The sequence below is a fragment of the Meles meles genome, chromosome 14, assembly GCF_922984935.1.
Source record: "Meles meles chromosome 14, mMelMel3.1 paternal haplotype, whole genome shotgun sequence".
NCBI classification, from domain to species: Eukaryota; Metazoa; Chordata; class Mammalia; order Carnivora; family Mustelidae; genus Meles; species Meles meles.
This window is the reverse complement of record NC_060079.1, coordinates 18,019,970-18,046,975: the sequence shown is the minus strand read 5'-3', so window position 1 is coordinate 18,046,975 and position 27,006 is coordinate 18,019,970. Positions and strand designations below refer to the sequence as shown.

Genomic DNA, 27,006 nt, shown 5'->3' with positions numbered 1-27,006 from the left:
TTGTCATTAGGTTCTGTAAACGTATCTTTAAACCAAATAATAGCCTTTGTTTAAAAACTGGCCAGCCTTGGTTCTCATCCTTATATAGAAATGCTAAATTATGCAGTAAAAGAACTTTAGATGCTCATGTAAGAATTTTGCTAAAGAGTGGTAAAATCAAGGGAAGAATACATTTTTTTCTAAGTGTTTCCCTTTTTTTATGGTTTCATCAGTTGACGGAGTTTGCACTGTAGCAAATTGTGTTGGAAAGGAACTAGCTCCACACGTCAAGAAGCATGGAAGCAAACTTGTTCCAGAATCTCTTAAAAAAGACAGAAATGGGAAGTCTGCTTTGGATGGTGCTATGGTCGTAGCTGCAAGTAGTGTTCAAGGTAACAAAGACCCATAAATTTAACTAGAAAGGTCCATTTGTTTAGCTGTAGTTTTACTTACTTCTAAATATATTTGCAGGATTTTCAACTGTCTGGCAGGGATTGGAATGTGCAGCCAAATGTATTGTTAACAATGTTTCAGCAGAAACTGTACAAACTGTCAGATACAAGTAAGTTGAGTTTTATCATTTTAATGAATAAATCTGTTCTAGCATTTGCAAAAATTCAGGACAGTTAAAATGACTGTGCCATTATTGAATATCTAATAAAACAATTTTTTTACTGTTTTTCTTAATATTTTTGGCAAATTACTAGAAATATGTGACTTTGCCTTGTATTACTAATGGTTATATTAGTTCATCATTCATGCAACGAGTAAGCTTAATGAAAAAAAAATCCTGTAGTTTCTGAATACCTTATTAACTGCATGTTCTTGTGATGGGTGATGTTTGCCAGTAGTTTTGATGGGAAAAACTTGAATTTTAATTAATCTGTTGTGCCTTGTTAACGTTAGCCCCTTTCTGTATACAAAGAATGTTAAATATTGTCACATCTTATTTGACTCTACCATTATTCATTCTTATTGGAATGGACAGATGGTATGTTATCTATTTCCTATATTGAGATGTGGGCAAACATAGAAATGAGGGATCTGCCCAGACTAATCTGATAAGTGTTAAAGGTGAGACTTAAAACAGGATCATCTGATTTTAGCTCTTTATTCTTTGTAAGTCCACAAGGAACCTAGGTCTAAAAAATAAATCTAGTATGAAGGACCCGAGTTCCTTTCTTAGCTTTGAATTATTTTAAAGCCTAGTATTAAATTTTTATTTAGAAACCAAAAAGTAATATTCATGGTATTCTCAACTCTCAGTTATTTGTTTTAATTATCTACTCACAACATTTCAGATCATACTTATGTATCAGAATTGTGTTCAGTGCTTTTTAATATATGTTTAATCTTCAATACTATTTTTTTTTTTTTTTGAGAGAGAGAGAGAGAGAGAGAGAAAGAAGGGTGGGGGAGGAGCTGAGGGAGAGAGAGACAGAATCTTAAGCAGGCTTCGTGCCCAGTACAGAGTCCAATGTGGAGCTCCATCTCACAAACCTGAGGTCATGACCCCAGCCAAAATCAAGAGTCAGATACTTAACCCACCGAGCCACCCAGGCACCTCTAATCTTTAACACTATTATCTCCATTTTACAAATGAGGAAGCCAAAGCATAGAGCTGTTAAATAACCTTGTTGAAGATTATATCCCTGGTAAGTGGTAGAGCTGGGATGTAAGCCAGGTCTCTCTGTGTCATGCATTGTGAAAGAACAGTACTGGACCAACCCTGTGCTTGATGGGACTTCTGTGCAAGTTTAGTTTCTAGAGTTAGAAATCACGATCTATCATGCATTTACATTCTCTCCCACTATAGTAAATTACTAGTGGCTTAGGAAAAACTAACTTAGTTTCCAGACTGAGTTGATTTGATCTCCAACTGGAGCATGTATACCTTTTGAGTCAAAGCAACATAACATCTTGACCAGAAGATTTGGCAAAGAAAATACAGAATAGATCTGAAATTCTTTTTGTGGAAATTAAAAAAAAAAAAAAAGTCTTCCAGCTTACTACCTCTGGGTACTTTTAACCTTGATCTCTAGTACTCTTCGTGTTGTGACTCTGAGGTTACTTTGGTGGATCAATCATAATTAGAAAAATAGTTTTTTCTTTTGTTGCAAGAGTCCAAGAAAATTAGCTGTGCCTTTTAGGCCAAAAGTGAATTATTTTTAGATTATCAGTATCATTTGTTAGCTAAATAAGTAGACAGTCATGTTAGAAAGTTGTAAATGCTTCCAGCAGCTTTGCCTATTTCCTACTTTAATTTAAAAAGTGCTTATCTAAGTACAATTAAATAGAGCTTTATTAAAGGTTAGCAAGGTTTTGGTGTAGATACTGGATTTTTGGTCCTTAGTGAGGAGATCTTAATATGATGAAAAGGACGCTTTTTTTTTTTTTTAAAGGACGCTTTTTAACAGTGGTTCTGAGCTAATTTATTTTTATTATGGTATGTATTGCTGTTCTTTTTATCCTTTACCCCAAAGATTCGTGGAGTGAAAAAACAGGTGAGAATTTAGTTCAGTAGGTTTATATTTCTAACTATAAAGCTACTTTGGTCTTAGCAGTAATTTAATTAGAAACTTGGAAAGATATGATGTGCAGTGGTGATGTAAAGGGTTTTGTAATACTGTTTCCTCACTTATGAATAATCTGGCCCAGAAGTAGAAATTGTCTTTTAAATGAAGAAACTACAAGTATCAAACCAGTAATAACTTAATATTTATCACTGAAGAAATAGAAGAGATAGTTATTCATTTAATTTAGTTCTGATTTATTTACATAAATGTACATTTCTGAACATAAATGTAATAAATCTATATTTTTATATTTATGATTTTACACTTTGAAAAAGTATTTGATAGCATAAGCATTTGTGTTTCTTTTCTAATCCAACTGATGATAGTATAATAAAATTTGTATTCTTATTGACTATAAGTTATTCTCCCACGTTGTTTTGAATCTGCCATAATTATATGCATTATGCCTAGGAGAAAAACAAAAATGTATTATATATACTTCCTTATCTGATTTCTGGTGTTGAAAGCCAGTACAGAAGATTATCTTTTCATTTAGGCATATTTAAAAGCAGATTGTGTTGGAGAAGTATATTATTTATACCTTTTGTGGATTTATTTATTTTTTATACCTACAAATGCCTATTTTTATTTATTTACTTATTTAATTTTTTCAGTGTTCCAAGAGTCATTGCTTATGTATCACACCCAGTGCTCCATGCAATATATGCCCTCAATACCCATCACCAGGCTCACCCATCCTCCCACCCCCCTCCTTTCCAAAACCTTGTTTGTCTCTCAGAGTCCACAGTCTCACATGGTTCGTCTCCTCCTCCAATTTCCCCCAATTCACTTTTCCTTTCCTTCTTCTAATGTCCTCTGTTATTCCTTACTCTCCACAAGTAAGTGAAACCATATGAGGATTCTCTCTGCTTGACTTACTTCACTCAGCATAATCTTCTCTAGACCCATCCAAGTTGACACAAAAGTTGGATGTTATCCTTTCTGATGGAGGCATAATACTCTATTGTGTATATGAACCATAACTTCTTCATCCATTCATCTGTTGAAGGGCATCTCGGCTCTTTCCACAGTTTGACAACTGTGGCTATTGCTGCTATGAACACTGGGGTACATATGGCCCTTTTCACTGCATCTGTATCTTTGGAGTAAATACCTAGTAGTGCAATTGCAGGATCATAGGGTAGCTCTACTTTTAATTTCTTAAGGAATCTCCACACTGTTTTCCTAAGTGGCTGCAGCAACTTGCTTTCCCACCAATAGTGTTAGAGGGTTCCCCTTTCTCCACATCCTCTCCAACACTTGTTGTATCTTGTCTTATTAATTTTGGCCATTCTAACTGGTGTAAGGTGGTGTCTCAATGTGGTTTTGATTTGAATCTCCCTAATGGCTAATGATGATGAGCATTTTTTCCATATGTCTGTTAGCCATTTGTATGACTTCTCTGGAGAAGTGTCTGTTCATGTCTTCTGCCCATTTTTTGATGTGATTATCTATTTTTTTGAGTGTTGAATTTGAGGAGTTCTTTATAGATCTTAGATATCAGCCCTTTGTCTGCAGTGTCATTTGCAAGTATCTTCTCCCATTCTGTGGGTTGCCTCTTTGTTTTGTTGACTGTTTCCTTTGCTGTGCAGAAGTTTTTGATCTTGATGAAGTCCCAAAAGTTCATTTTCACTTTTGTTTCCTTTGCCTTTGGAGACATGTCTTGAAAGAAGTTGCTGTGACTGATGTTGAAGAGGTTACTGCCTGTGTTCTCTAGGATTTTAATAGATTCATGTCTCACATTGAGGTCTTTTTTCCATTTCATGCTTATCTTTGTATATGGTGTAAGAGAATGGTTGAGTTTCATTCTTCTATACATGGCTCTCCAATTTTCCCAGCACCATTTATTGAAGAGAATGTCTTTTTTTCCAACTAGATATTTTTTCCTGCTTTGTTTTGACAAAAAATTTATTTTACCGTAGAGTTGCAGGCTCGTATCTGGACTCTCTACTCTGTTTCACTGGTCTATGTGTCTGTTTTTGTGCCAATACCATGCAGTCTTGGTGATCACAGCTTTGTAGTAAAGCCTGAAATCAGGCAACGTGATGTCCCCAGTTTTGTTTTTCTTTTTCAACATTTCCTTAGCAATTCAGGGTATTTTCTGGTTCCATACAAATTTCAGGATTGTTTGTTCCAGTACTTTGAAAAATGCTGGGGATTTTTGTTCGGGATGGCATTGAAAGTATAGATTGCTCTGGGCAGTATAGACATTTTAACAATGTTTATTCTTCTGATCCATGAGCATGGAATGCTTTTCCATCTTTTTGTGTCTTCAATTTCTTTCATGAGTGTTCTGTAGTTCCTCAAGTACAGATCATTTACCTCTTTGGTTAGGTTTATTCCAAGGTATCTTATGGTTCTTGGTGCTGTAGTAAATGGAATTGATTCTGAATTTCCCTTTCTGTATTTTCATTTTTAGTGTATAAGAAAGCAACTGATTTCTGTACATTGATTTTGTATCCTGCCACGCTACTGAATTGCTGTATGAGTTCTAGTAGTTTGGGGGTGGAGTCTTTTGGGCTTCCATGTAAAGTATCATGTCATCTATGGAGAGAGTTTGACGTCGTCTTTGCCTATTTGAATACCTTTTATTTCTTTTTGTTTGATTGCTGTTGCTGGGACTACTAGTACTATGTTGAGCAGCAGTGGCAGGAGGAGGCATCCTTGTCGTGTTCCTGATCTCAAAGGGAAGGCTGCCAGCTTTTCCCCATTGAGAATAATATTCGCTGTGGGTTTTTCATAGATAGATTTTAGGAAGTTGAGAAATGTTCCCTCTATCCCTACGCTTTGAAGAGTTGTAAACAGGAACGGATGCTGTATCTTGTCAGATGCTTTTTCTGCATCAATTGAGAGGACCATGTGGTTCTTCTCTCTGCTCTTATTGATTTGTTCTATTACATTGATTGACTTGTGAATGTGGAACCACCCTTGCATCCCAGGGATAAATCCCACCTGGTCATGGTGGGTAATCCTTTTAATGTACTGTTTAATGTACTATTAGCTAGGATCTTGTTGAGATTCTTGGTGTCCATATTCATCAGGGATACTGGTCTGAAATTCTCCTTTTTAATGGGCTGTTTGCCTGGTTTGGGTATCAGGGTAATGCTGCTTCATAGGAAGAGCCTGGAAGTTTTCCTTCTGTTTCTATTTTTTGAAACAGGTTCAGGAGAATAGGTATTATTTCTTCTTTGAATGCTTGGTAGAATTCCCCCAGGGAATCCATCAGGTCCTGGGCTCTTGTTTTTTGGGAGGTTTTTGATCAACTACTTCAATCTCATACTAGATACTGGGTCTATTCAGGGGTTGTCAGTTTCTTCCTGTTTCTTCCTTGGAAGTGTATAGGTTTCCAGGAATGCCTCCATTTCTTCTAGGTTGCTTAACTTATTGGCATATAGCTGTTGATAATAATTTCTGATGATTGTTTCTATTTCCTTGGTGTTAGTCGTGATCTCTTCCCTTTCGTTCATAATTTTATTAATTTGGTTCCTCTCTCTTTTCTTTTGAATTAGTTTGGCTAGTGGTTTATCAATCTTGTTAATTCTTTCAAAGAATCAGCTTCTACGTGGATGGAACTAGAGGGTATTATGCTTAGCGAAATAAGTCAATCGGAGAAAGAGAGCTATCATATGATCTCCCTGATACGAGGAAGTGGAGATGCAATGTGGGGGCTTTGGGAGGTAGGAAGAGAATAAATGAAACAAGATGGGATTGGGAGGGAGACAAACCATAAGAGACTCTTTTTTTTTTTTAAGATTTTATTTATTTATTTGACAGACAGAGATCACAAGTAGGCAGAGAGGTAGGCAGAGAGAGAGAGGAGGAAGCAGGCTCCCTGAGGAGCAGAGAGCCCGATGCGGGGCTCGATCCCAGGACCCTGGGATCATGACCTGAGCCGAAGGCAGAGGCTTTAACCCACTGAGCCACCCAGGTGCCCCCCATAAGAGACTCTTAATCTCACAAAACAAACTGAGGGTTTCTGGGGGGATGGGGGTTGGAGAGAGGGGTGGTGTTATGGACATTGGGGAGGGTATATGCTATGGTGAGTGCCGTGAAGTGTGTAAACCTGGTGATTCACAGACCTGTACCCCTGGAGATAAAAGTACATTATATGTTTATAAAAAAATTTTTTAATTTAATAATTAAAAAAAAAGAATCAGCTTCTAGTTTCACTGATGTATTCTGCTGTATCTCTGGTTTCTAACTCATTGATCTCAGCTCTAAGCTTAATTATATCCTTTCTTGTGCGTGGGGTTGGCATAATTTGTTGTTGATTTTCCAATTCTTTAAGGTGTAAAAAGAGTTGGTATATTTGGGATTTTTCAATTTTTTTTTAGTAAGGCTTGGATGGCTATGTATTTCCCCCATAGGACTGCCTTTGCTGTATCCCATAAGTTTTGGACCAATGTGTCTTCATTCTCATTGGTTTCCATGAATTGTTTAAGTTCTTCTTTGATTTCCTGGTTGATCCAAACATTCTTGAGCAGGATGGTCTTTAGCTACCAAGTATTTGTATTCCTTCTAAACTTTTTCTTATGGTTGAGTTCCAGTTCCAAAGCATTGTGGTCTGAGAATGTGCAGGGAATAATCTCAGTCTTTTAGTATTGGTTGAGCCCTGAGGTGTGACCCAGTATGTGGTCTACTCTGGAGAACGTTCCATGTGTGCTTGAGAAGAATGAGTATTCTGTTGTTTTAGGGTGGAATGTTCTGTATATATCTTTGAGGTCCATCTGGTCCAATGTGTCATTCAAAGCTCTTGGTTCTTTATTGATTTTCTGCTTAGATGATCTGTCTATTGCTGACAGTGGTGTGTTAAGATCCCCTACAATTAATATGTTCATATCAGTAGGACTCTTTATTTTGATTAACAGTTGGCTTATGTAGTTGGCCGCTCCTTTATTGGGGGCATAAATACTTAGAATTGTTAGATCTTCCTGGTGGATAGCCCGTTAAAAATGATGTAGCATCCTTCTGTATATCTGACTACAGCCTTTAGCTTAAAATCTAAGTTATCTGATATGAGAATCGCTACCCCAGCTTTCTTCTGAGGCCTGTTGGAATGAAAGATGGTTTTCCATCCCTTCACTTTCAGTCTGGATGTATCTTTAGGTTCCAAATTGTCTCTTGTAGAGAGCATATGGACAGGTCCTGTCATTTTTTCCAGTCTGCAACCCTGTACTGTTTTATGGAAGCATTTAGGCCATTCACATTGAGAATGATTATTGAAAGATAAGTTTTTATTGACATCATGTTGCTTGTTTCTATAGGTTGTTTCTTGTTTCTATAGGTTGTCTCTGTAAATTTCTGTTCTATGTCATTCTTGGGTTCTTTCCTCTCCCCAATATTTCTTGTAGTGCTGGCCTGGTGGTCACATACTCTTTCAGACCTTGCCGGTCTTGGAAGCTCTTTATCTCTCCATCCATTTTGAATGTCAGCCTTGCTGGATAAAGTATTCTTGGCTGCATGTTCTTCTCATATAGTGCCCTAATTATGTCTTGCTAGCCTATTCTGGCTTGCCAGATTTGTGTGGACAGGTCTGACGTTATTCTAGTGGACCTTCTTCTGTATGTAAGGAATCTCTTCCTCCTAGCTGCCCTTAGGACCCCTTTTCTAAAATTATGATTTGTGAATTTCACAGTTACGTGTCTGGAGGTCTTTCTAGATTTGTTGGTCTTGGGAGGTATCCTTTCTGCCTCTAGGACAGAAATACTTGTTCCTTTCCCCACACTAGGGAAATTTGTTAGACATCCCAGTAATTTGTTAGGCATCCCAATAATTATGACATTGGAATGTTTCATGGTGTCATTTTTTTCCCTAATTCTGTTTTCATGGCTTCTAAGCTGTTTGTTCCAGGCCTCCTCCTGATTCTTCCTTTCTATCAGTTTGTCTTCTAGATCACTAATTCGATCTTTTGCCTTGGTTACCCTAGGTGTTATTTAGATTAGATTGATCTCACTGATAGCATTTTTTAGTACTGCCAGATCATCTGTCATTTCCACCCTTAGAGTTTCTATGTTGCCACTAATGGTCTCCTCCCAGCCAGCCATTGCCTGGATGATTGTTACCCTGAATTCCCTTTCCCACATACTGTTTATGTCCTTATCCAGTAGTTCCAGCAGAGGGCACAGTCTCTGATTTTTTCCTCTGTTGGGTGTTTCTCCTCCTAGTCATTTTGATGAGAGGTGGTTGAGGGGATGTATAGCTGAATATATCAGCCACGTTCTAGGCAAGGTGCACCCTGGAAAGTTTTGGAGCAATTGGAAGTCACCACCAAGAAGAAAGAAAAAAGAGAAAACCCAGCCAGAATGTACCTCAAAAGTAAGATTTATAAGGTACATGAACAAAAATGAACAAAGAAAAAGACCAACAAAAGTAAAAGACAAGAGAAAAAAAGAAAAACCCAGCCAAAATAAACCCCCAAAATAAGATTTATATAGTACAGAAACAAATACACAGAAACACTAACAGAAGAATAAGATGGGAAGGTGGTTATAAACTCTCGATGTGGGCGAGGAAGGTTATTTCAGTTCTTCCTGCATGAATCTTGTTATCTTTGTTAAAGGACTCAACTTTCCAGGGATACAGGGAAATTGAAACTGGTTTATATATAGGGGTGGCATTGAATAGGGAAAAAAGATTATATTGAAGCTTATATCTATATTTAAAAAAAAGAAAAGAAAAAGAAATACAGGTATATTATACAGGTATATAAATACAGATATGAAAAAAGTTCCAGTTAAAAAGTTATTATGGAATATGTTATTATGGAATATGTTGCATTAAACCTCTAGTTATAATGGTAAGTAGGTTAAAAAAATTAGAAGAATAAGAATTGTAAGAACAAATTTTTAAAAAAAGAAAAAAGAAAAGTTGTTATCTATGAAATATACAGGTTTGGGGGCAATACCAGGAGATTAATATATTGTTTTCCCCTGATGTTAGGGTTTTATAATTTTATGGGGACCCTGTGGTGGTTACCCTCTTGTTCTTTTGGCTTATCTTTTGGGGGAGGGGTCTGCCACCTTGTTTTTCAATCAGTCCTGCTTAGGCTGAGTCGCCCTGCCCCCTATTAGGGGGTTGGCTCTGTGGAAACAGGTTTTTCAGGCTTTTGTTCTTTGGTGGCTTTTTGTGGCTTTTTGGAGGTTTAGTGGAAAGCAAACTGTCCATACCCAGAACTCCGCCTCAGAAAGAAGCCTCAGACTGCTTCCGTCTGGGTGGTCCAGAACACACAGACACCCCCTCCCCCATGCAAACTCTGCTGAACACTGCATCTCCCCACAGGTGGTGCACACTCCCAGCCACTGTATCGGTGGTCGCCCAAGGCCCCTGCTGCCTCTGCACCCCTGTGCCACTAAAACTGCGATATTGGTCCAGGCGAGCCCAAACCCAGGTTGCTGCCATTGCCAGTACTGCTGTCTGGGGCCCACACCCACAACTGATGCACTCACACCAGGCAGAGGCGCAGGTCGTGTAATGCTCCCGGTCAAGGGACCCTGACCTGAGACTGCTCTGGGTTCTCTCAGGCACAGTCTGGGTGTATGCACACCCTGCAGCCACGCAGGTCGTAATTGGCTGCTGGCCCAGAGACTGCAGGCTGGCGCCTACACCAGACTCCCTGAGGCGCGGGTGGGGGTGCACCCAACCCGAGTGGTGGTACAGGCAGCGGAAAGCCACAGGCTCAGGGACCACGGACTGGACTCCCTCGCCGCGCTCTCTCTGGCTCGAGTGGTCGATGGTGGTAACCACCCTGGGATCCTGGGCTTAGGCCCGTGCCCCTGACTGCCCAATTCCACCAGTTGCCCCTTAATATCTGTTGCTCTTTTTGAGTGCTTTTAACCAGTCTCCAAGTTAATGCTGATCCCCAATCACAGGGCATTTTCATATTGGGGTAATACTTTCAAATGGTTTGCTTCTGGTGGCTCCTTCCCCCTTCTATTTATCCTCCAGTATCAGTCCAGGTGTTCCCACTCCCATTACCTATCTCTCCACTGATATCTTCTGCCCCTGTAGAGATCCAGAAGTGTACAATCTTATATCTCAGGCTGATTTCATGGGTGTTCAGAGTGTTCTGGTAGATACTTAGCTTACTTTAGGGGAATGGTTGAAACAGGGTCTCCTACTTCTCTGCCATCCTGCCCCTCCTTTCATGATTTTATGGTTAAAGATGATGTTCATTGATTATTAGTGGTTTATCTAAAGAGCTGTATAATTAATTATATTCTTAAAACTTTTAGGTAAATATGTAGGAACTGTTCATTAAGACTGTTTTTGTCAGTTACACTAATACTTTTGTCTTTAAATTTAGGATCATGAAGACATACAGGAACAATAAAAATAAGTAACTTCAAATCTGCTGTATTTAGTTGCAGCATGGTATCTACTAAATAATTCCTCACTCTTCTACATAGCTTCTAAATTTCAGCTTTAAGCTCCTTTTTTTCTCCCCATTTGAAATTGTTTAGAGGATGGGGTGCCTGGCTGGCTCTGTCAAAAGAGGGTTTGACTCTTGATCTTGAGGTCCTATGTTCAAGCCCCGCACTGGGTAATAGAGATTACTAAAAAAAACAAACTTTAAAAAATTAAACAAATAGTTTAGAGGAAAATTGTATAAATTCAGAAAGTTAGATCCATTTTTGTTTTACCCTTATTAAAATTTTAACTTATTCTAAGATAAAATGTGTTCTCCATTTTTCAGAAGAATAAGATTAGTAAAATTGTTTTTCTATAAGGAATTTACCTTTTCAAGGTACAGTATTTTATTAGTTTGTTTAGTGAATTTTAATTAAAATTCCCCTTAAATTTGCACTAGGTGAAGGGGCAATTCAAATTTATTGATGGTAATTCTTTTGGCAAATGTCATATTACCCAAAACCAGTTCTGTATAGCATCTGTTCAGGAGTTCTATAAGATCAGTCTTCTCTTTTCCATACTGTAACTATACAAGTATTTTAACATTATCATCACGTGTTCCACTTAACTTTTTCTTAGCTTCGAAATACTCTCTGTTCCTTTAATTCCATATATAGTATGGTTTCCAAATCCTTCATTTACCAGTGTTCTTCTCAAAATGGAACCCAGAATTGAATGTAGTGTTATGTGTGGTCACCAGATAGAATGCAGTGGGATTTGCCTCCCTCGTTTGGTCATATTTAGCATTTGGGAAATAGGGCATACAATACAAAGAGTGTATCTTTTTAGTAGCTGATACTTCATTGACCTGTATCAAACTTGGGCTTTTTAAAAAAATGAAACTTTTATTTAAAATCTGGGCCTTTGTCTTATTTTTGGACAGTTGATACATGTACCTAAAATTAAGAACTTTGTATTTACATTTGCTTAATTTCATGTTGTTGATTTTGACTCATCATTAAGCCTGTCTTTCAGTTTGGCTTCAGATTTAGTGTATATCATATTAGCCAGAGTTCCATTTAATGTTATCTTTAGATTTGAAAGACATGTCTTTTTAATGTCTTAGATATTTTCCTCCATTTTTCATGAATAAAATCTAATCACATGCTCACTGTAGCCTCTCCTGATTGATCTTGCTCAAAGACTTATTGCTTCTTAAGATTAGTGGGTCAGCCGTCCACAAATTTTAACAGTATTCTCATTTAACTCATAGTTCAATTTTGTCTTATCAGACTACTTCTCAGGGTTGTTGTCTTCTATATATATTCATTAAATATTGGTTCTAAGGTTTCACTCTTTGCTCAGTCTTTTTCTGTTCTTTGTGATATTATCTATACCAGTGTCTATAGTTACAACCTCTCAAATCTATGTTTCCAGTTAATTTTCACCTTAAACTTTAGGTTTCATAAATCCCAACTGCATCACCCTACAGCTGGTCATTTGCTAAATCCTGTTTTTTATATTTATCTTTTTCTCTCCAGTCTCATGACCACTACTGTAGAATAGAGCCTCATCATTTCTCATCCATCTTATAGCTTGTCTCCTAACTGGTTCCTCTGTCTCCCTCTTACACCTTACAATTCACAATGCAACCTGACTTAGAGGTATCTAAAACATAAATTTGGTTGTGCCATTCCCATTAGTTTCAAGATAAAGTTTAAATTCCTCAACTTCACTTATAAGGTTCTTCTTAAATTGGCCACAACCCACCTGCCTTGGATGGATAGACTAAGAAGATGCTATTTCTACTTCAAATATATAAGATTAATATTTCCAAGAATATTTTTGAAGGTTGCATGTAAATTGAATTTTAGGCAGATTTAATAGATATTTGTTATGACTGAATTTTTGTTATAATTAATGAAATCTAGAATCACTGCCAATTTGTTGTCTTTGTAGACATTACTGAACGTGTTGGAGAATTTTTTCTGGAAAAATTTCTGAAAAGTCTCATTTAAATTGTATATTAAGTCTCATTGACTTATTTAGAGCATACTTTATATTCGTTTTTAATTCTTTTCAATTGGTAGTGTTACTTGACATATAAAATCTAATAAGCTATAATTTTTTTAAAAAGAAATAAATAAACGTCTTTTTACCAGAAATAGGCTTTTTTTTTTTTTTAAGATTTTATTTATTTATTTGACAGAGAGAGAGATCACAAGCAGGCAGAGAGGCAGGCAGAGAGAGAGGAGGAAGCAGCCCCCCTGCAGAGCAGAGAGCCCGATGCGGGGCTCGATCCCAGGACCCTGAGATCATGACCCGAGCCGAAGGCAGCGGCTCAATCCACTGAGCCACCCAGGCGCCCCCAGAAATAGGCTTTTTAGTTTTTAGCAGTATAGTCCGAATCTACAGTATAGTTTGAATGAAGAAAAGAACTGAGCAGTTACTTATCAAGAGAAGAACAGATTCCTGCCAGAAATACTGGTTCTAAGGCATACTAGGAAGCAGAAGTAATAGGTGAGGATATATTAAAATAAATAAACACAACTGCTTAAAAGCCATTTTATAAGGTCTTTAAAAATAATTACACATATTGAATAATGGAATTTTCAAAGTGCTTTAACCTAGATATTTCATTTTATTAAATGAAGTAATAATTGATGAAATGTAAAGAGGTCGAGACCTCGCCAACATCATGTGATTAGTTTGGGGCACAATTGGTATTAAAATGTAGTTTTTTGATTCTTAGTTTGGTACTGTTACCAAATTAACAGGAATTGCTGCCGAAATGGAGATAGCATGGGAAAACAAAACCTCAGTGTATCAATACGGACTCCTTTTTAGCACATTACTACTAATAATGTAGCCTTTAGAATTGTGTTTCATATAAAAATATCATGAGTGCAGTTAGAGGTATCAGAATGCATCAGTAGAATAGGGAAGTGGAAGGTCCTGAATCTGGAGGATTTCCTATATTCACAAACACTGATACGGCCAAATTCTTAGGTTAACCATGTCACTTAACCATGTCGCTTACACAGATGTGGAAAAGAAAAGCCCTAAGAGAAACCTACTCAACCAAGAGTTAAGCTCACTCTTCCAGTGCTGAAACTGCTCCCACCTCTTTCTTCTCATTTAGCCTTAGCCATTGCCACCTGATGATAGTATTTGTGGGGGCTTGATTGACAGAAGGTTCCATGTCTTCTGCAAAATCAGAAAATGCTGTGGAATGCCAAGGGGCTGCAAAGCAACAGATACTGGCAGGTGGCTGTTAAGGAAGCTTTGATGTCTGATAACTGAGAAAGCTCCAATCAAGAGTGGTATGGGGATGCCTGGGTGGCTCAGTCAGTTAAGCGTCTGAGCCTTGATTTCGGCTCAGGTCATGATCTTGGGGTCCTGGTATTGAGCCCTATGTCTGGCTTTGCACTCATTGGGGAGTCTGCTTTAGGATTCTCTCTCCCCCTTTCCGTCTGCCTCTTCGCCGAAGCACATGTGCTTTGTCTCAAATAAATAATAAATTATTTTTTAAAACGAATGTATAGCTATACAGTTTGACAAATTGTAGATTCTGTCATCCTCTGGTTCTAATTATTAACATGAGGCACAGGAAAGAATGGAATCCTCATTCAGGAATATAATAAGATTCACACTTCTAGCACTGAGATTGAAAAAACAAAAAAGCAAAAAACAAAAACCAAGCATGAGCAAGCTAGTAGGATCACAGTCCACTGTTCCAGGCCAGACTAAAGGTAATAGAGGACTTGTGAATTCAAAGGACAGATCCAATATTAGTATAAATGTCCAGATACAGGTCACAAATCACCTAGGAAATTTCAGTGTGTCCTGGAGAAAAATGTAGAACGTTGCCTTTTTGTTGGTTGTTGCTAGGCAAGAAAAAAACCTGGTACTTTGAAAAGGGTAAAGAGAAACAGCAGTGGGATAATTTTTAGTATCTTTGTGTAGGCCTTTAACTTGTATTTTCTTTTTCTTTTTTTTTTAAGATTTTATTTATTTATTTATTTGCCAGGCAGAGATCACAAGTAGGCAGAGAGGCAGGCAGAGAGAGAGAGAGTGAGAGGCAGGCTCCCCACTGAGCAGAGAACCCGAGGCAGGACTCGATCCCAGAACCCCGAGATCATGATCTGAGCTGAAGGCAGCAGCTTAACCCACTGAGCCACCTAGGTGCCCCTAACTTGTATTTTCTTATAGTATTAAGCACAGATATTGGTAATTGTCAATAATGACTATTTTTGTATAGTGCTTTTATAATTTCCCAAGCACTTTGCCATACATTTGATGCTCTAGAAACTGTGTGGATAGGGCAGGAATTAAATTTATTCATTCCACAAATATTGAATGTCAGGCAATGTTCTCACTGCATAGGATACATTAAAGAACATGGCAGAGTCCTTTTTCTAATAGGGTTTCTATTCTGGCAAGACAATAAGCAAAACAAAAACAATGGGAGTTCCTAAGTTCTAGAGTATGTGGCAGGTGGTAAGTTATAGAATAAGAACAGGTTAAGGACAGATTGATGGGCAGTGGGGTGGAGCATGTGGAGTAAGGCAGTTGAAATAGGTGACATCGTGATTAGACAATAATTAGCCGATTTGAAGAAGCTTAGGCAGTGAGACATGTGAATACCTAGGGTGAGAATAGTTTAGGCAGATTTCAGCCAGTACAAAGGTCTTAAGGTGCCTCATGTGTGTTTGATGGGTTCAAAGAACATAAGAAGGCCAGTGAGTCTGCAGCAGAGTGGAGTGAGGGAAGAAGTGTTATAGAATCTTTGCTTAAAGACAACCTCAGATTCTGGCATCTGGGTGGCTTAGTCGGTTAAGCATCTGACTCTAGATTTCTGCTCAAGTCATGATCTCAAGTTTGTGAGATCAAGCTCCCTGTTGGGCTCTGCTCTGGGCATGGAGCCTGGTTAAGATTCCCTCTCCCTCTCCTTCTGCTTCTCACCTCTCTCATCCTACCCACTATCCCTCATTAAAAAATAAATAAAACAAATAAAAGACCTAACCAAAGCCTAGTTAAGGTAGAACTCAAAACCATTTATAGTGACTATAGATTCTTTGTGCCCTATGGTTGCTTCATTGAAAATTCTGTTTCCAGAAGGGGTGGGTTAAAAAAGGGGAAATAGTGACTGATGAATAATCTTTATTATAATTTACATTTTATTCTTCAACATAAACCGTCTTTATTAAATAAATCTCAGCTGGCCTGAGTTTGTTTTCACAGTTTTTGCTAAAGGAGAAATTCAGCCTTGGCACAGTTTGATTTTATTCTTTACTGTGTTTTAAGTTATTAATTAACTTGAAACATAACCTTTGATTTTGCTTTCAGGAATAACATACTGAACATGGGACTATTTAACACTAATTCAAAAGATCTTAATTTATATTTATAATTTCATTACACTTTTTTCTAATCCTTTTAAAGATATGGGCATACTGCTGGAGAAGCTACACATGATGCAGTAGATTCTGCCATCAATGTTGGTGTAACTGCCTATAATATTGACAACATTGGTATCAAAGCAATGGTGAAGAAAACTGCAAAAGAAACGGGACAAACACTCCTTGAAGACTATAAAATAGTTGATAATTCTAACGGAAGAAATCAAGAAGGAAGAGCAAATGTAAACATGAAACGGGAGAAGGGTGAACAGACAAAGGAACTAGAGAAGAGTGAGGCAAAGAAGAAAGAGAAATGATGGAAGTGCTGTGAATCACCTATACCAAAGCCTTACAAGGTGGATACATTTTTGTTAAATAGGCAAATGTGGAATTCCCCACAGATTAACCAGTGTTTTAAAAATGTATTCATTCCTATGAAGTGACTGTTTCATAAGCTTTATAGCATGTATTCTACTTACAAGGAAAAGAATCAGTATTCTTGCATATGGCCTTTAGAATATAGGGTTATATTCTCATTATTTTTTCTAAGTGTGGCTGAAATATTTTTGCAGTTAAAATAAGGTTAATAATACATGTGCTATAAACCTCATTAAACCTGATGTTAAACTATTTTTGTATTTGCTGTCTTTCAAAAAGCAAGATAGGAAATTATATATTTACATAAAATTTGGCATTTAGTAACCTTAGCTCTAGTTGTACTTGAAAGAATGACTTAAAATATTGTCTGCTGGCTTTGCACTAATTGTGTTTTTTTTTCCCCTAGGTGCTTATCAGAATTTTCAGTGTGTAAGCTAAAAATAACTATAATCCTAAACTAAAAGAATTCTCAGATAACATTTAAAAGACTTTTTTAATCATGAAAAATAAGATGAGGTTCTATAAAATTATTTGGTAGCTTATATCTTTGTTAGGAAGGGGGATGGTCTTTCTGATTCAGAATGAATACAAACTTTTTTTTTAATCTTCTAGATTTAGACTGATATTGATCTACTAGGAAGCCTAGGAAATTTTGGTGTATGATTGATATTGTATTAAAATTTGTGATTATCATCACCTTAATTGGACAAAAGAGTACTTTAAGAAATTATTTTATCATATCTACTTCTTTAAGTTACTCCAAGAGGCTAAATTTGTATAAAAAATATAAACAATTTTTTGGATGGTAAATGTATTTTTATTTTGGGATTTAGTCATTGGAATTTTTATGTTAAAGCCAATAAATTATTAGAAAAGCTTCTATTTATAATCATAGTTAAGAATGTGAAGAATTTAGGCTTAATCCATGGTGGGTGACATATAATGGTTTCCACTCTGGAGAAGACAGGACATTCACAGACCTATAAGGTACAAATACATAAGTAAATACCTAATTGCATTTTATTTTTGTTTACTGATTATAAATGATTGGTATTGATTTTCATAGCTATTGTCCATTCTGATATTTCTGGCTACTTTAGTTTAATGGCTACTTGGTTTATTAGACTTTATTTGAAACTGTCTTGAAAGTACCCTTTATGAATAAACTGTTTCTGAATTACTTGGTCTTAAATGTATGCACAGGATTGTATTTTGGGAACACCTAGAATTAGTGGATCCTTTCCCCAAGGCTAAGGATAATGTGGAAATAAATTGGTAAATAGCTTCCAGTTAATCTCTGCCTTAAGTCTGAGAAGTGCAATGACAAATAGTGGACCCTAAAGTTTACAAAGTCAACTTAGAGCAGTGGTCAGCAAAACTGGATTTGTCAAAAATTGGATTTGTATTTAGTTGTCTATTTCACTTCATTCCGCTCTGTTCATTTGGTTGTGGGTTGCTTTTTTAGATTAATAGTTAGACACAATCTTTATAAGTATAGCTTCTATATTAGAGTGTTCCAGAGAAACAGAACCATTAGGAGAGAGAAATAAACATGTGCATGCATGTGGGTATATAAAGAGATTATGAGGAATTGGCTCACTGTTATTTCTGAATAGCTTGTTTTCGTCAAAATTTTTTTCTATTCATATTTAAAGATATAGAAAGCTGAATATCTTTAAGAACATAGATTAGGTGCGGGGGGGGGGGGAAGGCCCCAAATAATATCTTCAGATGTATTCTGTGCAAAAAGTTGTCACATGTGAAGAAATAATTTGATCACCCTGAAAGCTGTTCATTAGAGGAAACAGTGACTAATGGCAAGTATCCTCTACACAGGCACATAGGCACATACACACACACCCCCCCCCAATCTATTTTGGAAGCCAGCTGAGGAGCAAATTGCTAGAGTGTGCTATTAAGGCAAGATCTCTGTGAAAAGGGGTAGGGTCCCAGCATTTACAGATTTAAGAAGCCTCATAGACAATTAGTTAATAAAACATTGCTCTTTAGGGAGTAACTGAATTGGGAGCTGAAAGAATGAGGTTTTGGTTGATAGCAGTTTTTGAACTTAAGTTTTCTCAGATAAAGCCACTCTGGTGACAGGATTTAGAGTATTTATAGCTATGGAAGTGGAGTGGAGATTAAAGCGATGAGAGTTGCAAGTTGAAGGGCAAGATTATGGGAAGACTTTCCGTGGAAAGACACTTTTAATGTCAAAGTCAGTAGATAAGGAATGACTCTGAAGTCTCTGGGTAGAAACAAGGAGAAGGAGTAGAAGGTTGTTACATCAGAAATGCATGCCATTTATAGTTGCACCAAAAATGTAATACCTAGGAATACACTTAACCAAAGAGGTGAAAGTTCAGAAAGTTCTAAAAACTGTAACATTGAAAGAAATTGAAGACACAAACAAATGGAAAGATACTGCATGCCCATGGATTGGAAGAACAAATACTGTTAAAATGTCCATACTACCCAAAGAAATCTACAGATTTGATGCAATCCCTATCAAAATACCAACAGCATTTTTCACAGAACTAGATCAAATAATCCTAAAGTTTGTATGGAACCACAAAAGACCCTAAATAGCCAGATAACTTGAAAAAGAAGAACAAAACTGATATCACAATCTCAGATTTCAAGATATACTACAAAGCTATAGTAATCAAAATAGTGGGGTACTGATACAAAAATCAATACATAATGGGATAGAGAGCCCAGAAATAAACTCATGATTACATTGTCTATTAATATTTGACAAAAGAAGGAAGAATATGCAATGGGGAAAAGAACAGTCTCTTGAACAAATGGTGCTGGGAAAATTGGACAGCCATAATGCAAAAGAATGGAACTGGACCACTTGTACACAAAAATAAACTCAAAATTGATCAACCTAAAATGGATCTAACCTAAATGTGAGAACTGAAACCATAAAAAGTCTATTATACCAAAATAAAAAGCTGCTGCACTTGCAAAGGGAACAAAACTAAAAGACAACTTACTGAATAGGAAAAAATATTTGTAAATGATATCCAATAAAGGATTAGTATCCAAAATATATAAAGAACTTCTATAACAACAAGAGAAAGCCAAATGATCCAATTAAAAATGGGCAGAAGACATGAACAGACAATTCTTCAAAGAAGACACACAGCCAAGATGAGATACCACCTCACACCTGGCAGAATGGCTAAACGCAAAAACACAAGTTTGGCAAGGGTGTGGAGAAAAGAGAACACTTGTGCACTGTTGGTGGGACTGCAAACTGGTACAGCTAGCATGGATGTTCCTTAAAAATAATAATAATAAATAGAACTACCATATGATCCAGTAATTCTATTACTGGGTATTTACCCAAAGAATACAAAAACACTAATTGAAAAGATTTACTTACCCCTATGTTTACGGCAGCATTATTGACAATAGCCAAATTATGGAAGCAGCCCACAAGTCCTTCTATAGATGAGTGGATAAAGAAGACATTATATAATACATGTAATGGAAAGTTACTCAGAAAAAAGAATGAAACTTTGCCATTTTCATCTGAATGGATGGTTGTGAAAAATACGATGCTGGGGCGCCTGGGTGGCTCAGTGGGTTAAAGCCTCTGCCTTCTGCTCAGGTCATGATCCCAGGGTTCTGGGATCGAGCCCCACGTCGGGCTTTCTGCTCAGCAGGGAGCCTGCTTCCCTTCCTCTCTCTGCCTGCCTCTCTATCTACTTATGCTCTCTGTCTGTCAAATAAAAACAAAAAATACGATGCTAAGTTAAGGAAGTCAGAGAAAACAAATACCATATGATTTCACTTACATGTGGAATTTAAGAAACAAAACAAATGAACAAAAAAGACCAAAAAGAAACCCACGAGATTCTTAAGTATAAACAAACTGATAGTTGCCAGAGGAAAGGTAGGCGGGCAGATGGGTGAACTAGATGAAAGGGATTAAGAGTACACTTATGATGAGCACAGTAATGTATAGAATTGTTGAATCACTATATCCCTGAAACTAATATAACACTATGTTAACTATTCTGGAATTATTTTTCTTTTAATTAAAAAGGGATGCACATCAGAGGAGTGGGTTTTTACATGAGGTTGGAAGAGTAGTGATCTAGAAGTGACATTAGAGGTGGAGAGAATTCTTGACCCTCTGACCCAAAGAGGCAGGGGGTTCTATAAAGAAACCAGAGAACAAAACCCATCCCCAGCTCACTTCCATTCCCACCCCTTCAGTCTGCGAGAGACAGAAACTAAGTAAGAATTCTGACTGGGAAAGAACAAAGAAAGCCACCAAGGCAGGGAATAGACACTGGTCAGTGTCTGAGACCCCGCAACTTGCTCCCCACAACTTGCTCCCCCTCTTAGGCTGAGCACAAAAGTGGGAGTAAAGAATTTGCCATACTACATGACTTAATTGATGGAATTCTTCCATATTAAACTTTCTAAATTAACTATAGGGTTTTTTGAAAGTGATGAACGTATTTAGCATTCTTATAAATCACTTTGTACATAATAAACCCTCAATTGTTATTAATTGAATTAATTCCTCAAAATGCTTCAAACTTTTTTCACCTACTAATCTGGGTTGTTCTTGACACTAAAGAACCAATCAAATGTGCTACTTATTACACTTAATGTTCAATTCAAACAATTAAATTCTAAACTGTCCCCATGCTTAAAATATCTCCCAATATAGTCTTTCCAAATTTCCAGAATCTCCCTTCTCTCTTTTAAAAACTTCTTTTCAGCTGAAGACTTGTCTTACTTCCAGCATGTTATCTAATGAACCATTCTACCGTTTTTATACAAACTTTCAGTGTAGCAACCATGGGTTCAAAGGTTTTTTCTATTTTTCCCACAAATGACTAAGTTTCCAAAAGTATGTTGGTAAGCAGCAACCAAATGAAACAAGCAGATATCAAGTATGCTTTTTATGCTTAAAAAAAATCTTTGAGGGGCGCCTGGGTGGCTCAGTGGGTTAAAGCCTCTGCCTTCTGCTCAGGTCATGATCCCAGAGTCCTGGGATGGAGCCCTACATTGGGCTCTCCGCTCAGCAGGGAGCCTGCTTCCACCTCTCCATCTGCCTGCCTCTCTGCCAACTTGTGATCTCTGCCTGTCAAATAAATAAAATCTTAAAAAAAAAATCTTTGAAAGAGTATCCTACAGACACAACCGATATGTATATACTGACCACTACTATGGGTCACTCTTCTCAACACTAAAGACAAAGCAATAAGTAGAATAAAGAAATTCTTTACCAGAGTACTTGTGCCAGACATTTGTGTCAGAAAATGTCCCATGCTCACACTTCTCAAATTGATTCAGGATATGGAAAATGTAACAGAGAAGTCAGAGGTAAAGGCAGCCCATCTTTCTACTCAAAGATGGATAGGAGCCAGAGATAATACCAAAGCACAGACATGTCAGGAGCAGAATGCAAAATTTCTGATTACAAATATAAGCATGAAACTTCAAGCAGTTGTAAGCAGCTTTGACTGTGTCCACGGACAGTCCACAGATTTGGCAAAACAAAGAATAATCCGTACTGGAAACTCAGAGTTCAGGCCCTGCCTTCTCAAAGTCTCCTCCTCAGGAACTCCTAACCAGAGCCTGTAGTATGCAGTAAACTGGAAGAAAGGCACAGCCGTTCTTGGATTCAGCATTTCCTTAACAAGGGCTAAGAGTAAACATCAGGCCTGGGTCAGTGTTTTTAAAAAGCACCAAGGCCAACAGTCCCTATTTCCTTACAGTCAGCCATGTAGCTGGTACACATCCTCCCTCCACCTGGAAAAAGTAACGGGGCCCCCAGCCTTTGGGCCTTGAGAGGCGCTTTTCTGACAACGTCTTTCCAGGACAGTGAGACCTCTTTCCGTTTTAGCAGCACTGGGTGGCGGCGGAGACTGTGTCCCGCTCCTGCACTAGGTCGGTAAACCATCCTCCGCCCCCAGGGCGCTGCCCTCTGACGTCACTGCAAGGCGCCGGGGAGCAGGTGGCTGTGAGTACAGCAGGACAACAGCTCCTGACAATACCCGCCTTCCCAGCTTCTGGATGTCCGTTCTGGTCTTGTGGTCTTAGCTGTAAAAGGCGAAGGGCGTGGGGGCGTTTCTAATCCCACAGTATGGAGGAAGGGAGAGGCGATAACTTCGACGGTGTGAGCACCGACCGCCTTAAAATGGAGTTACTGGAAGAAATCCGTTTGGAGTGAGTTGGAGGGCGGCGCGCGGACTACCGCGCGGGTGTCTGGTTCAGGTACACGCCGCCTGAGGAGATGCCCATGTGTGTGCCCTGCTGTTGAAAGCTGGAGCCACTGAGGTCGGTGAGACGCCAGCAATGTGATTAATACCCCGGCAGTCTGGCGACTTCTAGAAACTGTTTTGTAGGAAAGATTCATTTGCCTTTTTGACCAAGTGTTTGGCAATAAAATAAAATAAAAATGGGCAGATTATGAGGTAGGATTTTCTGTCTTTAGCATCAAGTCAAATGGAGTGTATGGTATGCATATACTGTAATGCTAAAATATGTCTTTGATTTTCATGTTCCACTAAATTGAGCTTTTCTGTTTCAGAGAAACAAAGGTTTTGTTTAGTTATGCTTGTCTTAATATCCCTTGAGGAGAAATTATGAAACGATGACATTTCGTAAAAATAATGCTCCTCCCATGTACTTTTAAAAAATACTCAGTATCATAGTTTTTATTAAATCTTTGAGACATTTTAAGTTTGTTTGGTTTTTTTGATACCCGCAGTCTAACCAGCAGGCCCCATGAGATTTATACTCACCTCTGTGCCCCTAAAGCTTCCTGTGCGCTTTCCTCTGTTGTAGCTCTAACAACACTTGTTTAATTGCTTGTTATGTCTTGGCCTAATATTAAGCTGTAAGCATTCTGAGAATGCTTACATTCTGATAATGTTCCCTGAGTCAGAAGAGTATAAAAGCAAGCACTTTAGAGGAATCCTGCACAATCCTGCACAAATTTAAATTGTAGCTCTTACCACTGAGTAACTACATGATTTGGGCTAGTTAATGAACCACTAAGCTTCAGTTTACTCAACTCTAAGATTGGTGTGCAAATCATTATGCCCCATGTGGTTGTTGCCAGGATTGAATGAAAAGTGTGTAAAGCACTTAACATCAGCTTATAATAAGCACTCGATGGATGTTAGACACTGCTAGTGTCATTGTTCAGTTCATTTAGTCATTGTAGTATTTTCAGCATTTATCACAATGCCTTGACATAATAGGCAATCAAAAGTACATATTGCATAAATGATTCTGTCATATTTTGGTAATTAATGTGCTATTTTACTGATGTCCTAAATAATTTCTGGAATGCTATTTGTGTGTATGTGGGGTTTTAAAAATTATTATTTTTTAATTTTTAATTTTTAAATTTTATATATATATATTTTATTAGTTTCTCTTTTACTCTTTGTTTCAGATTTTCAGTTACCTGTTGCCCTAACTATTCCATTCTCTCATTCCAGTTAATTTTTTAGGCCTTGAGAAACCAGATAACAACTTCTTGGGGTCATATTTAAGTTAAGAGTAAAGGGTTTCTAAAGGTCACCAGGGGGCTTCTGAGCCTTAGTGCATATTAGGGTCTCTATGAATCTTGGTAATCAGAATCCTCCATTTGCCTGATTTCAGATTCTCAACCATGCCTTGAATAAGTGATATTTCATAATGAATTTTTCCTAAAGTAGTGCTGTGTTATTATGTGTTATTATTTATATATAATAATTGGATCATAATTAACAAGATATTTTTAATAATAGGGATATAGTGCAACTATCAATGCTTGAAATAAGACACAAGATAGCGGAACTGGAAGCCAAACTCAATACTGATGATGAAGGTATATAAGTAAATAATTTTATATGTGGCTCTTGTATAATTATTTTTTATTTTGCCGAGATACTTATAGTGCATTAAATACATAGGAAATAATAGTACCAAGGTTTCAGTACTGCTTTTTGGCAGCATTAATAATAATTTATTATAGAGACTTTTAAAACTCATATTTCAGTGTCAAACCTGTTATGCGTAATTATTCATCTACTTACAAGTTCAAAATGTTCATTCAAAAGTTAGTAAAACCTTTATTACATGACATCAATACATTATTGTTTTTGGTAAATAATAAAATGCCACAAGTTTTCTATTTAACTCAAGTAATACCCCTTGTATCTTAACTTCTGGATTTGGCTATAACTTGAAAATCTTTAGCTAGGTTTTGGCTATTTGCGTTGGAAGAATGGTGGGGGTAGGGTGTGTGGTGAGTCGCGCACACACACACACACACCCCCCCACATACCCACATATCCATATAACCTTAAAATTTATAATGTATGTAAGATATTAATTCATTCTACAAATATCGAGACCCTGCCATATGTCAACACTTTGAATGGAAGACCTTTCCCTATTTTGAAGAGGTTCATTGACTACAGGGAGAAAGTATCAAACAAAAATGTGAGTATTAGAAGAGATGTAAGGAGAAGTGGAAACTTGGTCAAAGAAACCTAACACAACTTAGATGAAGACATAAAGGCAGCCTTTCCAGAGGAGGCAGTGTTTGAACTGAATGCTAAAGGAGTTTCTTAGGTTAAGGTGGTAGAGTTTTGTTTTGTTTTAAGATTTTATTTATTTGAGAGAGAGAGAGAAAGACAGAGATATCAAAGAGAGCACAAGTGGGGAGGAGAGGGAGAAGCAGGCTCCCCACTGAACAGGAAGTTGGATGTGGGGCTCGATCCCAGGACCCTGGTATCATGACCTGAGCTATAAAGGCAGAGGCTTTTTTTTTTTTTTTTTTTTCTTTTTTCTTTTTTTTTTTTTCCCCCTTTTATTAATTTTTTCAGCGTAACAGTATTCATTCTTTTTGCACAACACCCAGTGCTCCATGCAAAACGTGCCCTCCCCATCACCCACCACCTCTTCCCCCAACCTCCCACCCCTGACCCTTCAAAACCCTCAGGTTGTTTTTCAGAGTCCATAGTCTCTTATGGTTCGCCTCCCCTCCCCAATGTCCATAGCATCAACTGAGGCACCCAGGTACCCCTGGACTTTGGTTCTTAAATCCATTATACTTTTCTCTTCTGTTGGGGAACATGAACAAACACAGTAATCATATGATAAATAAAATGCTATTTTTCTTAAATACCCTCTTAAAATCAAGCTCTTTTAAAGCTTGATTGAAGAACACTACTTTGTCCTAAGGCTGAAGTAGCTTCCTATGTCTCCACATCTATATCTGGGATATATATAACTGGCTCTTGGGGGGAGACTGTGAGTGCACTTACCAAATAGTTGAATTGGCAAGGCTAGCTGGAATTTTCTCATCTATCCAGTTATAGACAAAACAGGTCACATGCACAGCTATGCAGGTCACACTCACAGATAAAGCATGCAATTCAATAACCATGCCCATTAGTAAAATGTAAGCCCAACAAAACGTATTATCAGTAAATCTTAGGGGAGGAGCTGGTATGTGCATATAAAAAGAAAAGGTAAAATGATGGACAAGTAAGTTATTTCCTCCATGAGACAAAGCTAAACTCTAAGGTGAAGGAATCAGAAATATATACCCCTTCTTTAAATAAAGCCAGGAACTATGTTGGGTGAGGTCCTTATTATTATCCCCATTAATGGAAATATGGATTTTAGGAATTTAAGTAACTTGCTAAGATTATATAGCATATCATTTCTTCCTAATTCATCTATCCACGAGTACCACTATTGCTATGACAACTGCTATCTACCACATCAGCATTGAACATTTCTAGTTATCTATTGCTGCAGAGCAAACCACCTAATAACTTTGGAGCTTGAATTAGCAAATTATCTCACAATTTTGTGGATTGACTGGGTTCACCTGAGACGTTAGTAACTGGGGTCTCATGTGATTACAGTCAGATGTCTGGAGCACAGTTATCTGAAGGTTCAACTGTGATGGACATTCCCAGATGACTTACTCACATAGCCAGCATCTGTTACTGGCTGTTGGCTGGGAGTCTGGCAGGGTACTGCCTATCAGAGATACCTACTCCTGGCTCTTGTAGCTTTTGCTTCTCACAAATGGTGCCTGGGTTCCAAGAAAATGTATCCCAACAGCAAGTATTTCAAAAGGCACAAGTGATAGAAACTGCCAGGCCAGTTAAGGGCTACTCCTAGAAACTGTACAATATTGATTCCACTGTATTCTATTGGTCAAAATAGTCACAGATTCAAGGGGCTGTAGAAGGAAACTCTACTTATCAAGTTGACAGTACAGAAGAATATAGGAGATGGGATATATTATTTCAGTCGTCTTTGGAAAATACAGTCTG

At 37.6% G+C, this 27,006-nt stretch overlaps 2 protein-coding genes across 5 annotated transcripts in view; both read left to right on the top strand.

Annotated features, from left to right (window-relative positions):
• The window catches only part of SPART (spartin), a 38,962-nt gene extending 20,815 nt beyond the window's left edge, over positions 1–18,147 (top strand). For 2 of the 4 annotated variants that reach the window (XM_045978296.1, XM_045978295.1), the window contains exons 7-9: positions 213–371; positions 451–541; positions 16,347–18,147. In XM_045978296.1, coding sequence (XP_045834252.1) covers positions 213–371; positions 451–541; positions 16,347–16,620 — 524 coding nt within the window. In that variant the 3' untranslated portion in view covers positions 16,621–18,147. The remainder of the gene's footprint in view (positions 1–212; positions 372–450; positions 542–16,346) is intronic. The other 2 variants (XM_045978293.1, XM_045978294.1) reach the window with 2 other exon arrangements.
• A 4,511-nt stretch (positions 18,148–22,658) lies between these two features.
• The window catches only part of CCDC169 (coiled-coil domain containing 169), a 53,379-nt gene continuing 49,031 nt past the window's right edge, over positions 22,659–27,006 (top strand). Inside the window, 2 exon segments of the mRNA XM_045978582.1 lie at positions 22,659–22,882; positions 24,457–24,539. Of these exon segments, the coding sequence (XP_045834538.1) occupies positions 22,800–22,882; positions 24,457–24,539 (166 nt within the window). The 5' untranslated portion in view covers positions 22,659–22,799.